Genomic DNA, 12,488 nt, shown 5'->3' on the forward strand with positions numbered 1-12,488 from the left:
TATATATATATATATATATATATATATATATATATATATATATATATATTTTTTTTTTTTTTTTTTTTTTTTTTTTTCAATGATGTTAGGGTAGAGACTAACGACATCTAGCACTAGATGGTGGCCTTTTCTAGCGTGATGGAATGTAGTGTTAAACTCCTCTATAAAATGATGTTAGGGTAGAGACTAACGACATCTAGCACTAGATGATGGCCTTCTCTAGCGTGAGGGAATATAGAGTTAAAATCCTTTATTTTCTGTAAGAACTGGGTTGAGTCCTTGACCAACTCTGTGTACAGAACAACTTGGCCAGTCAAGCCACAGGGATGCCATTCGGGTAAGGGCTATGACTTGGCTATAGATAGGCCGACTGGAATATCAGGGAAGTTGGCGAACTGACAGAGCTTATCATAGATGACCTGGGAGTTGTTTCCTTGCATCCCTACGTATACTTGTTCATCTTCTAAATGTCACAGAAATTCTTTAGTATAGTCTTCAGCATTCCAAATAAATATATTACCCCTCTTTATATCCTTTACCAATGACTATGCTATTGTCATGTTTGAGAGTTGTGAGTGCCGTTCGTTCCTATTTATTCAGGTTGTCCCTTATGTTGGGTTCCTCATGATTGCACATAAAAGGCCTATCTCACTTGATATTTGCAGTAAATGTCAAGTGCACCATCGCGTTCTGTAGGCGGTGTTCATGTTTTAGGTATATATGGTGAGGGTGGTAGACTAATATAAGTTTACTGTTCTTATTGATGAAGAAAATTCAGAGTCCAAGTAGTCTATACGAAGCTCCAATTCCTTTACCAGATCATAACGTGGAGGAAGTGGACAAAACCATACGCAAAACAGCGTTTTCAATCTTCAAATCATTTATTCATGTGACAAATTATTAATTATCTTATTATTAACATTATACCCGGAGATACTAAAAATTGTCTTTGTAATCACGGTGAGCGAGCAAAGCCGCAAGTGTTCTAATCAGATTATGACCTCCTTTTTGTGTGAAACACAGTGTACTTATAACACAATTCAAAAAGAAATGCGTCAGTTTTTAAAAGAAAGAAGGGGTTACAGTACACGCCTAGGTGGAGGATTAACAAGTAACATTTTTAAACAAACGGACGGATACATTAGCCCGCCCACAGTTTTATTATGGACGTAACAGGCCTAGTATACCTAACTTTCTGTCACTTTTGATCAATTTTGGTTGCGAGTTTATAAATCTTTTGACTTTAATGGGATTGTTGCTTTTAATCACGTCACACAGGCGCAAGTCTCCCAGTTTCACGCGATCGCATCTTCTTAAACGAGAACTCACATATTCAGTTATTATTGTTCTTTTATTATTCTTTTTTTTATCTAGAATCATTACGATAATTAATTGTATATATAATAACATAATATATCTATTATATCTATTATATTACCCATTGGTAAAGAGTTATTACACGATCGTCAAATTCACTAAATGATATATAACTTGTAGAAAGTAGTATATGTGATACGTCGTCCATTTTCGTTAAAATGTATCATTTGTTGTGATATTCTAATGAAGAAAAAAGAAAAATAAGCCACCATCCAGCGGGATGTCTGACATTGTAAAGCACCATCAATCCCAATACAGAGGCTGGATATATAAATGGACAAATTATTTGAAAGGATATCAAAAACGTTGGTTTGTCCTACAGAATGGTTTGCTGTCTTATTACAGGTAAAACCGGAGAAAGGTTTTTATTTGTCATTTCCGGTATTGGGGAAGAATCGGCTACTGATTCTTTCACTCGATTTATTTATGCAAATAGTCCCTCATTTTCCATTACACTTGATACAATGTTAACCATGAATTCAAACAAACGGCAGGTAAAGCTACCATAGTTATTGCATATGGACAGACAAAAATCACTTCTCTGAAATCCTGATATTATTTCATTGATTTGTGCATAGTTAATTTCAACAGCAATTCAACAATGTTTCAGTTAAATATATAAATGTTGTCGAGTTTCTTTGGTAGTGTGTGAATTAGTAATCAATTTCTTGTCCGCGAACTTGAAAAATTATCAGGTTAAAGATATTGAAGAAATGGAATTAATGGTGTATCCTCGTTTAATTGAAAACCGTATAACTAAGAGGAAATGGCTGGTGCGCATGCTCAGTCATGTCAGGCTATCAATTTAACGACATTAATGTTTACCGTGTTCAATTTAGAAATAAAATGCATAAAACGGTAAGTACATACTCGCATGTTATACCTGTTTCATCAAAAATTACATCAGGTGGTAAGAAAACGTCATTTTAAAAGCATTATCGAAAACCATACTATGACGTTATCAACGTAATGGCAACAACATAAAATCGGCTTTTCCCGAGATGACAGTCACGTGACCTAAAAGCGGCTATCCGGAAATGATCCATCATTACTCATTTGGCAGTGCTAGCAGACATGTTTGGTTGTGTGGATTCCGTCGTGCGTGTACCTGTTGCTGTTTAGGGATGCATTTGCATTGCATTCATTAAGATTCCAGGGTGCAAATTAACTGTAATACTACATTTCACTGTGCATAAAACTTATTCTTACTTTTTTCCCTGCATTTTTAAGGAAATTTGTTTTAAATGTACTTCCTTAACAAGAAGTTCTTGTCGTATCAACGATCGAACATGTGCAGACATTACAAATTACCCGGAAGTAAAATAATACGGTTTACGATTTCGTACGGTTTTCGACAGTTGGCGATACATATTGGAGCAGGAATCTTTGTCTACCGGCTAATAGTTGGTTAAAAATCCCACATTTTCGTTTTATGGAGTTGTCTCTGATAGCAAAGAGCGATTATAAATGTCCATCAACCTCTCAAGTAGCTGAGTACTTGGGCTAATAGTTCCTTAGTCCGAATATTGTTACATACTCTATATATAGCTGGTATTAAAAAATTGTGACACCATGTTTCAGCTGTTTCTCAACCAAAATAGTGCAACAAATGTACACACAAACCAAAAATGTATAAGCTACCATACTCACTAAAACTACTTGCATCATTTTTCATTATTAACAAAATAAATCTTCCAACGACAACATTGAACATTTGCCTGCCATTTTAAATTTGCTAAATAGAAGGAAACAACTCGACCTGCATATTAATAAAAGTATTGACTTAAAGTGCGCCCTGCACTAAAAGTTCTGTGATGTTCGTTTTTAAAAATAAACTTTTCTATACTTGACAAAAAGTAACGTGCACCAAAATGCAACCTAGTGGTTTGACGGTGGCATACACACCAAGAACAGGCTTCCTAAATTATATGTGAAATTTACATTTTAGACAATTTCGGTGACTAATTTTCTGTTCTGTTTTTCTGTATTGCCAATCATATTATTGTTAGAAAAACATTTTCTTTCTTATTGCATCACACTATTCATCATTCAATGCCATTTTTATCCTTGCATTCAGAATTTCACTCGCAGGAAGTTATGAGCACTTCAGACCTTCGGATTTCACAGTAACAATAGTTTCCGGTACCGTGTTGGTAAAATCACAGAACCGAAATTTTGTTTCCCATGATTATTATATTGATTACGACTATTCAATGAAAGTAATATATGTATATAATTATTATTTTTTTAATTATGTTTTTGATATCGCATTACTGAAGAGTGTGTTTGACACAATCACAAGACCTGATTCGGATTGTTGTATTAACCGAACTTCTGAATGTATCAGAGTTCCAACATGCACTCAAATCAAACGCGTTACACATTTGAACGAAAAATCACTGGCACTAATTATTTGTAGTGCTAAGGATTGTGTGTTATTTCTTTTACGTTCATCAGGGTATGAACAAAAACAAAATCATCCACAAACTGTGAATCAGCAAAGCAGAAACAAATTTAATTATTATCTCTTAAATATAGGGGTCAAGAACTACTACATAAATTCAAATATAATTTTGTAGAAAATATTTAATCTCCTGACTACCGTCGTTTAAGTCGATGTCATGCATGTATGGGTTGAATTTTTTTTTTTTTTACCACTATCCCAAAGGAATAGTGAATTTCAAAAAAAAAAATCCGTCTAAAAATGTACTATCCCTTAAATTATTAATGTACCACTTGTTTTCCTGACTGTGCTACGTCGCCTTGTATAACATTGCATAGCGAACAATTGTTTATATACCAGTCTATGCATCACTACGTACTAGCTGAAATTACAAACGAACTCACTCCAAACATTAGTCTCGATCAAAAAGACGTTTATTTTGTACCGGTAAGTGCATGAGAAAGGTCTTAGTAGCGCAAGGATTTGTTCTGCAGAAAAAGCGTAAGCAGAATAATCGCAGGCGATTTTTGGTATTCCATGCTTTATTTTCACTTTCATGACAGAATATTGGAAGAATTGTTTTACTATTCCGTTTCGAAATTTACTATTTGCGGAATAGTGTAAAATTCGACCCCTGGCATATACTTGAGTACTGAAAGTGGCAGTCGAATGGGCCCCACTATTTCCTGTGGTTTCCTTATGGGAAGAAATGACGTAGGCCCAAACTATTATTTTTATTTAGCTGTTAAAGTCACAACAGGATGCATATAATGGAGAAGGCATGTCGAAATTCAACTTTATACATATATATTTATTACACAGATTTTTGCGATAGTTTAATATGACTATTTTCACAGAACCCTAAAAAAGTTTCTGATCGGTTTCCATGATCACAAGGCACAGAACCGAAAAAGTGTTTCCCATAAAATTTGAAATCCTATGGCCTGGTGTTTCATTTTGATGTGCACAGAATGTGACAGGTTTCTATCTGTAGCTTTGACTGCTCGGACCATGAATTCTGGACTTCATGTACTATGATGTAGGATATCACAGGGCTACATCTAGATAAACATGAATTTGTTTCACTAAATTAAGATATAATTTGCTACTTGTTTTTAAAATTTGCATTTGGTGAATTTGGCAAGTGATAGAGCTTGCCCTGATATCACCAACAACTGTTCATCGCAGGCTCCAATATTACTGTACAGCTTTTTTGCACAACAACCTGTACTGACTGCTGCTCACTGCTGATGTGTCCAGTGGTGCAGACTAAATCTTCGTTAGTACATTCGTGATTAGAGATGAGTCCCATTTCCTCAGAACTGCATCACACCAACTGTTGAATCGTGTGTATCAATGTTATAAATGGTTAATGTTATGCCAAAAGTTGTGTACTTACACACTGATTGATTTGAAGATTGTGGTATTATGGTTTGAGAAGGGATCATAGCAATTGTAAAATCACATTAAGGAAGTTAATGGTCATCAATGGGAACCTCAGTGCCAAGCTTTACCATAACCAGATCCTGCAAACCGTTGTTATTCCATTAATTCCACAAGTCTGCATGATGTGTGTGATCACTTCCATGCGACAGAAGTGCTATTGCTTCTATCCATGCACATGGGGGCAGGATCTAGCTCAGTCGGTACTAGAGTGTTCGCTTGGTTCATAGGATCTAGCTCAGTCGGTACTAGAGTGTTCGCTTGGTTCATAGGATCTAGCTCAGTCAGTACTAGAGTGTTCGCTTGGTTCATAGGATCTAGCTCAGTCGGTACTAGAGTGTTCGCTTGGTTCATAGGATCAAATCACCTCAGTGGACCCATTATCTGATTGGGTTTTTGCCCATCCCAACCAGTGTCCCATGATTGATACATATCAAAGTGGATATAATTATTTAACTAAACTACAGTAACACAAACATTAAAGGTACAATGAAATCATTTTAATTCATTTATATAAAAATTAAAAATAATCTCAAGCACATAATTTATAATAGCGAATTATTTAATTATAATTAACTAAACGCAAGTTTTCATGATCATGTATCAATTTTTTTTGTTTTTTCAAATGTACATGTAATTTAATTTACATTAATGTACATGTAAAAGGTAGCATTGAATTCTTTTAATTAAATGCTTTCTGTACATATTTGTTTGTCTAAGTGATGAAAGTGAAACAAATTATCAGTCCAACTGAAAATAGTTTGTCTTCATTGATATTCTGGAAATGCTATCGAATTTGTTTTGATAAGAACTTATGTAAATTAGGCAGAATAGTAAACAATTGTCTTTACCGTTATGTCTTTACCATTAATTTATTAATAGTGAACAAAGTTAATAATGGTGAATACTTTTATAAACGTTTATAGATATATATAATTGTTACTATTACAGGCATATGTAAGATACAATGCTGGACTGGATATTTGTGGAAAAAAGTGTAAAATCTGTCTCTTTTTTTTCATTATTCAATAGAGATAAGGGTAAAGACAAACATAAGGGTAAAGACATATGCCATGATATTTGTGCCATCTGCAATGTACTTCTATAATGCAATCATGCAAATGGTTTTAAAAACATATTTACTGAATAAAAAAATATAAATGATGGGTTTCTTATGCTTCCAGGATACTTGATTAAATTAACGGTAAAGACAGACAATAAGTATGACATTAAATTTAAAAAAAATTTAAAGTAAAAATAACTTGCCTATATAACTTGCTAGTATTCATGTATTTTTAGTCCTTTTTGTAGATAATATAACTGTAAAAACAACAAAATGAAAAATAAAAGGTTCATCTTGAAGTTGTATGCAGTGTAGTTTTATTTTAATATTGTAACTTGAAATTTAAGAAATGTATGTATTTGTGAGTGGTTTACTTATATTTTACAGTTTAAAAGCAAACACTGAGTATTTTAGTGAGTTTTGCGCTTCCATAACGATAACATGCACTTTTCTACACAATATTAGAGTGGACATTTTGGGTATATAATTTTAACCACAAGCTTTTCTAATGGATCTACATGGCCAAATATCTCATCCAGAGCATCAACTGATGATGCCTTTTATGTGCATCCCTGTTTATTTACATTGTAAGCTGTTTTGGGGGAATATGACAGCTGCATTGTAAACTGATGACGAATGTGTTCTGTATTGTGATTGGTTAATTACATTCTTTTTCTGGGATCAAATGAAAATAACACCTGGAAAGCTAATAACATCATTAGAAAGTGAGGTCATTAGCAATTGGAAGAGGCCAAGTTGATGGTTCAAGGGTCTGCATTTAGATTGTAACCAAGTATTTTTTACAAGAAATACTAAATACACAGTTTGTTCTTTAGAAAAACAATTCAGTTTACAATGGACATAACCATATGAAGGTTTTAGCTTTGCGGGTGTTAAATTGTCTATTTGATGATTGCAAATGTTTAGTTTTTAACCTCAGGCTAACGCCTTCGGTCAAAAGTGACATTTGCGGGATCAAATAAACAATAACATCCGCAAATCTAAAACCTCCATGTGGTTTTATCCTAAATGTCTTTACCGTTATTTGCCCCTTTTTGTGAAAATGGCCCGTGTATCTTACTGAGCTATGTATGGATTACATGAAAATTATTAATCATGATGTGTTGACTGAAGTAACAGGAACTCTTACTGTAAGCAACAGCTGGTCAGTTACTTAGTTTTAGTGTGAACATTCCATTTACTGTATATGTGTTTATAAATATATCACACCTCTATATTGATTTCCTGTTAATTACTTATTCTGTGGAAAATGTATTGTTACCTGTTTTTACCATCTTTTTTATATTTTGATTTACATGTAAATGTGCAGTGATTAAAGTTGTATGCCACTGTTGTATGCCAATTATAGGTACAGCCCTCAAAAGAATAAAAACCTAAACTAAAGGTACATACGTGTACACAGGGGTGCAGAAGTGGAAAATATTTCACTAGCCTGCCGGACCAGAACCAACTAAATCCAAATGGCTGTGTATGTATATGGCTGTGTATATATGTGTGTGAGTGTATGTATGTGTATATATATATATATATATATATATATATATATATATATATATATATATATACACACATACACACATATATATATATATACAAAAATTTAAGGACACTTTGTAAGTGATCAACATTATATAACATATGAAAACAAGACACAATAAATTTTGAAATACTCTAGTAAATACTAAGTTTTTCCATTTCTTTTATATAGATAAATTTATAAAATTCAAGTGGCATCCCAAAAGTGTTTAACAGAACAATATATTCAGAACACATCGCGGATTCAGTGCTGAAACAAAATATGTATAGAAGAAATTAAAAAGACCGATCGCCTGTCGGACTGGTAGTTTTTAACTCGTTCGTCAAAATGTTTACTCGCATTTGGTGACCGGGCAAGTACTTCCTGCAGCCCTGGTCTACAGTTTATATTAATAAACCGAATCCTGTCGAATTAAAATTATTCACTGAATAATGGTAAAACCCATTTATACATGTATTTCAAAATGCAGTAAGTTAATTCAACACTTACTGTATAATACTTTATTTTCGCGTTTTTCGTGTGAATGAAATTCGTGAAAATATATTCCACGCGAAAATAAACTTTTTATAAAGGCCAACAATATTTTTTTTTAAATATGTAGTCTTGTTCAACTATACCACATTAGTTTCCGATGCACGAGGCTAGTAGTAACAAAGCGGTGCTCCCTCCTGTCACGGAACAAACCACAAAACACAAAAGCTGTTTATAACTTTAAATCAAGAACACGATTGTAAGTACATACATAATAATAAAACAATACTAACACTAAAAAGCTTTATGCTGTTTTCCTTCGCATGTGCTAGCGATCAGTTCATCGGACAGAGTCTACACGTGTTCAACGACGGAAGTAAACATGCATTATCACAGTATATTAAAAATGTGGAAGTGAAAAAATCCGGACTGGGCTATGTTCAGATGTTTCACAATTTTATTTATATTTTTGGCCTGTTAGCCAATCACAAACCGTTTTGAACTAGTATTTTGACGGCAATAAATATTGTTTCAATCAAACTTAAGTTACTGAGTACTAGTAGCTTGTGCCTTCAAATTTTGTTTCGTTTGTTTTCGGTTTTTGTTTTTATAACAATTATAAGGACAATAAAGTCTTGATAGGTTAAAGCAGGAAAATTATTGTTTTATGTGTATAGCACTCGTGTGTACATGTTGGATTAGTTCTACAGATTAGCGTAACAACCGGCAAAACTAAGTTCCGTTTTCAAAACAAAATTATTGACATCTGTACTTCGTTTTTTTATTGATGGGGGTTGGGAGATTCGCGAAAATAAATGTTCGCGAATTGACCCATTTTCATTAAATCGCGAAAATTTTATTCCGCGAAAATAAAGTATTCTACAGTATTCATATATATAAAATATTAAATATTGTTGCAGTTTTATTGAATAGATGTTTAACAAATTATCCCATACACAAACTAGTGACATTACCAAAAAATCCACCACTGTACATACAATATACACATGGTGCATGTTTTTGGTTTTTTTTAGACATCTTGGTTTTTCTCTAGTTCTTGTGATGACTTACATGTGTGACTGGGGGTAATTGTATTTATATGTACATGTGTATTGGTTATGTGACTATGGTGGAGTTTGTGTGAAGACGGTGAGTTACTGTGACAACGTCTGTGTGTTTCAGGAACCAGGCCGAAATGGCCCACACGTGTCGTGGAACGATCAACCTGGCCAACGCGTTCATCAGCACTGAGGACTCGTGCACGTTCATCATTTCCAATGGAGGGGCCCAGGTGTTTTATTTGAAGGCTACGTCCGAGGTGGAACGTCAGAAATGGGTCACCGCACTAGAACTGGCCAAAGCAGAGGCCATCAGGATGTTAGAAGCAGGTTTGTTGAACATCCACCACACTGGGAGGGGTGGGGGTCTCTCCACCTTGTGTTCTTCTTGGTCTTATACTTCCAACCCCATCCCAAATCATATTCCACTATTTCAGCTTTTAAAGCCATGGAGTGGGACGGAGCCCAGTGGTAAAGTATTTGCTTGATGCGCGGTTGGTCTAGGATCGATCCCCATCGGTGGACTCATTGAGCTATTTCTCGTTCCAGCCAGTGCTCCACAATTGGTGTAACAAAGGCCGTAGTATCTACTATCCTGTCTGTGGGATGATGCATATAAACTATCCCTTGCTGCTAATCGAAAAGAGTATGCCATGAAGTGGTGACAGTGGGTTTCCTGTCTCAATATCTGTGTGGTCCTTAACCATATGTATGATGCCATATAAGCATAAATAAAATGTGTTCATCGCGTTGTTAAATAAAACATTTCCTTCCTTTAAGCCTAGAGACCAACCAGTGCACCACAACTGGACAAAGGCCGTGGTATGTGCTTTCCTGTCTGTGGGAAAGTGCATATAAAAGATCCCTTGCTGCATTAGGAAAAAGCAAGTTTCCTCTGATGACTACGAGTCAGAATTATGAAATGTTTGACATCCAATAGCTGATGATTAATTAATCAATGTGCACCAGAGGTGGTGTTAAACAAAACAAACTTTTTAAAGCCCATCTCCAAAGATTTTGTTGTTTTCATAATGTTAGAATTCCACTACTTAACATTAAAAAGCCTAGAGTGTTTGCTACTTTGATATCAGAATTCCACTATATCTCAATGTTAAAAGTTTAAAATTGTCACTTAACTCACACATGTGAGTATGTATAATATTTATATTACAATATTTAACATGAACAGTATTTAATGGAGATATATTTGCATATATATATATGTATGTATGTATACAGTGTATGTTGACATCTGATAAGCTTGTAATTGACTATTGACTGTGTGCTGGTGTGTTATTCCACGTCTTGCATTCATGTCACATGGCTTGAGATATTATGGGTCGTTATATCAATCATTCTCTATGGACGTTTTTCTCCTCTTCCATCCAAACCAGTGCTCCATGACTTTTATATCAAAGATGGTGGTATGTCTATGAGAAATTGCATGTAAAAGATGCTTTGCTGCTTTTCAGTATGAGTAGCCCATGTGGAGCAAAGTGTTTTTCTTTTCCTGTGTATGTGCCAAAATAACGCTGGTCAAATAACTAGTTTAGAATGTACTATATTGTTAAACAAACATTCATTTCATTTCATTTTCTGTATACTGTAAAGTGCATCATAGTACATGTAAATATGTGTCCCGGTTTATCCACACCTACATTTCATAGCTGTCAACATGTAATAACACTGTACTGGGGTCAGCATTCTTTCCTGTTCTTGAGGCTTAGCCATTGCTTGTGGAGAACAGGGGTGTCAAATAACTGTTTATAACTCTATACAGTTAATCACAGCTGAGCTAATCATGTCCTCAAGGGCCTCTATTAATAATAAATGTCACACATATGTATTCTTCACACTGAAGACAATATTTATGTCTTAATAGTGACAGATCCATAAATAAATCTGTTCTGTATTGTATGTCTGCTGATATGCATACCTTGCATGTATGATGTGAGACTCCATTTAATTTTTAAATTTTTTTACATTATTAACTGATCTTTCAACACAGCAGTCCGTATGTGTACTTATCAGTATTATCAGTTGGTGTGTGTGTTTGTGTGAATCATTAAGTAGGTCATTTGATTAGAGAAATGGTGCCCAGAGATGACCAGTGTGTCACGTTTGTGACTGACAGTGATAACAGTGTTGTTAACTGCACAGTAACCCTCTCTGTCAAGTGGTGGTGGAGTAGTTTCCTCTAGTAATGGCAGTCAACACTTGACATATTCCAATGTTCACGGTTCTGGAGGAATTGTTGAGTGGTGGAAGTACCATCCACAATGCATGTTGGTGAGGCATATTGTATGAAATCCGTGACCACCTTAACCAGGCAGTATTATAAGTGGTGGTTGGCAGCAGCATTGCTGGTTGCAAATTGGTAAAATGTCTGCTTATTACCACCACCCCCACTTCAAAAGTTTGAGTTAAACTTAGGTTTGTGATCAGGGTGTCAGTGAGGTTGCCTTTTTATATCAGTATATTGGTTGGGGGCGTGAGGACTAGGTGGATATCTTTCTGTAAAGACAATATTAAGGTGGTAATGTCAGTTATCTCACCTTCATGTAAAATACTCAAATTTCATTGGTTATTCAGGCTTCAGGGTGAAGTCAAGTCTCTTATACCCCACCTGTATCATCGGACTGTTGTAATAATACAGCTAATTTTGAATTTGAATGATGTTAGTATTCCAATGATGTTACTTTGCATTTCCTTACAATAACCATAACTGGGTATATGTCGTTTCCGCATAGTCATGTTTTCATTATATAAATGATGGTTGGTAGTCCTTACAGTTTGGCTTCAATTTGTTATTGTTAATAATTATTGGTTACTAGTTAAACATGTTGGCAAGATAAGTTCGGCTCAGGGTACAAGAGCATACAGAGGGTATAAAAATCCATAAACCCCTTGTGATGCTTCTACAACTTATATTAACTCCACCCAGTCCTTTACACATGGGCTGTGCAAGGTTTCATGTAAGAATCAAGTTGTTATTGTATATATTTGATTTAATCAATAAATTTTATATAATTAAAACCATATTTTACGGCAGTGATTCAGTGCTCACCTCCCCTA

At 34.7% G+C, this 12,488-nt stretch overlaps 1 protein-coding gene across 2 annotated transcripts in view; it reads left to right on the forward strand.

Annotated features, from left to right (window-relative positions):
• Nucleotides 1-1,525: 1,525 nt before the first annotated feature.
• Nucleotides 1,526-12,488, forward strand: part of LOC121369306 (oxysterol-binding protein 1-like) — a 36,939-nt gene continuing 25,976 nt past the window's right edge. For both annotated transcript variants that reach the window (XM_041494278.1, XM_041494279.1), the window contains exons 1-2: nucleotides 1,526-1,722; nucleotides 9,538-9,743. In XM_041494278.1, coding sequence (XP_041350212.1) covers nucleotides 1,598-1,722; nucleotides 9,538-9,743 — 331 coding nt within the window. In that variant the 5' untranslated portion in view covers nucleotides 1,526-1,597. The remainder of the gene's footprint in view (nucleotides 1,723-9,537; nucleotides 9,744-12,488) is intronic.

The sequence above is a fragment of the Gigantopelta aegis genome, chromosome 3 (assembly GCF_016097555.1).
Source record: "Gigantopelta aegis isolate Gae_Host chromosome 3, Gae_host_genome, whole genome shotgun sequence".
Lineage (NCBI taxonomy): Eukaryota > Metazoa > Mollusca > Gastropoda > Neomphalida > Peltospiridae > Gigantopelta > Gigantopelta aegis.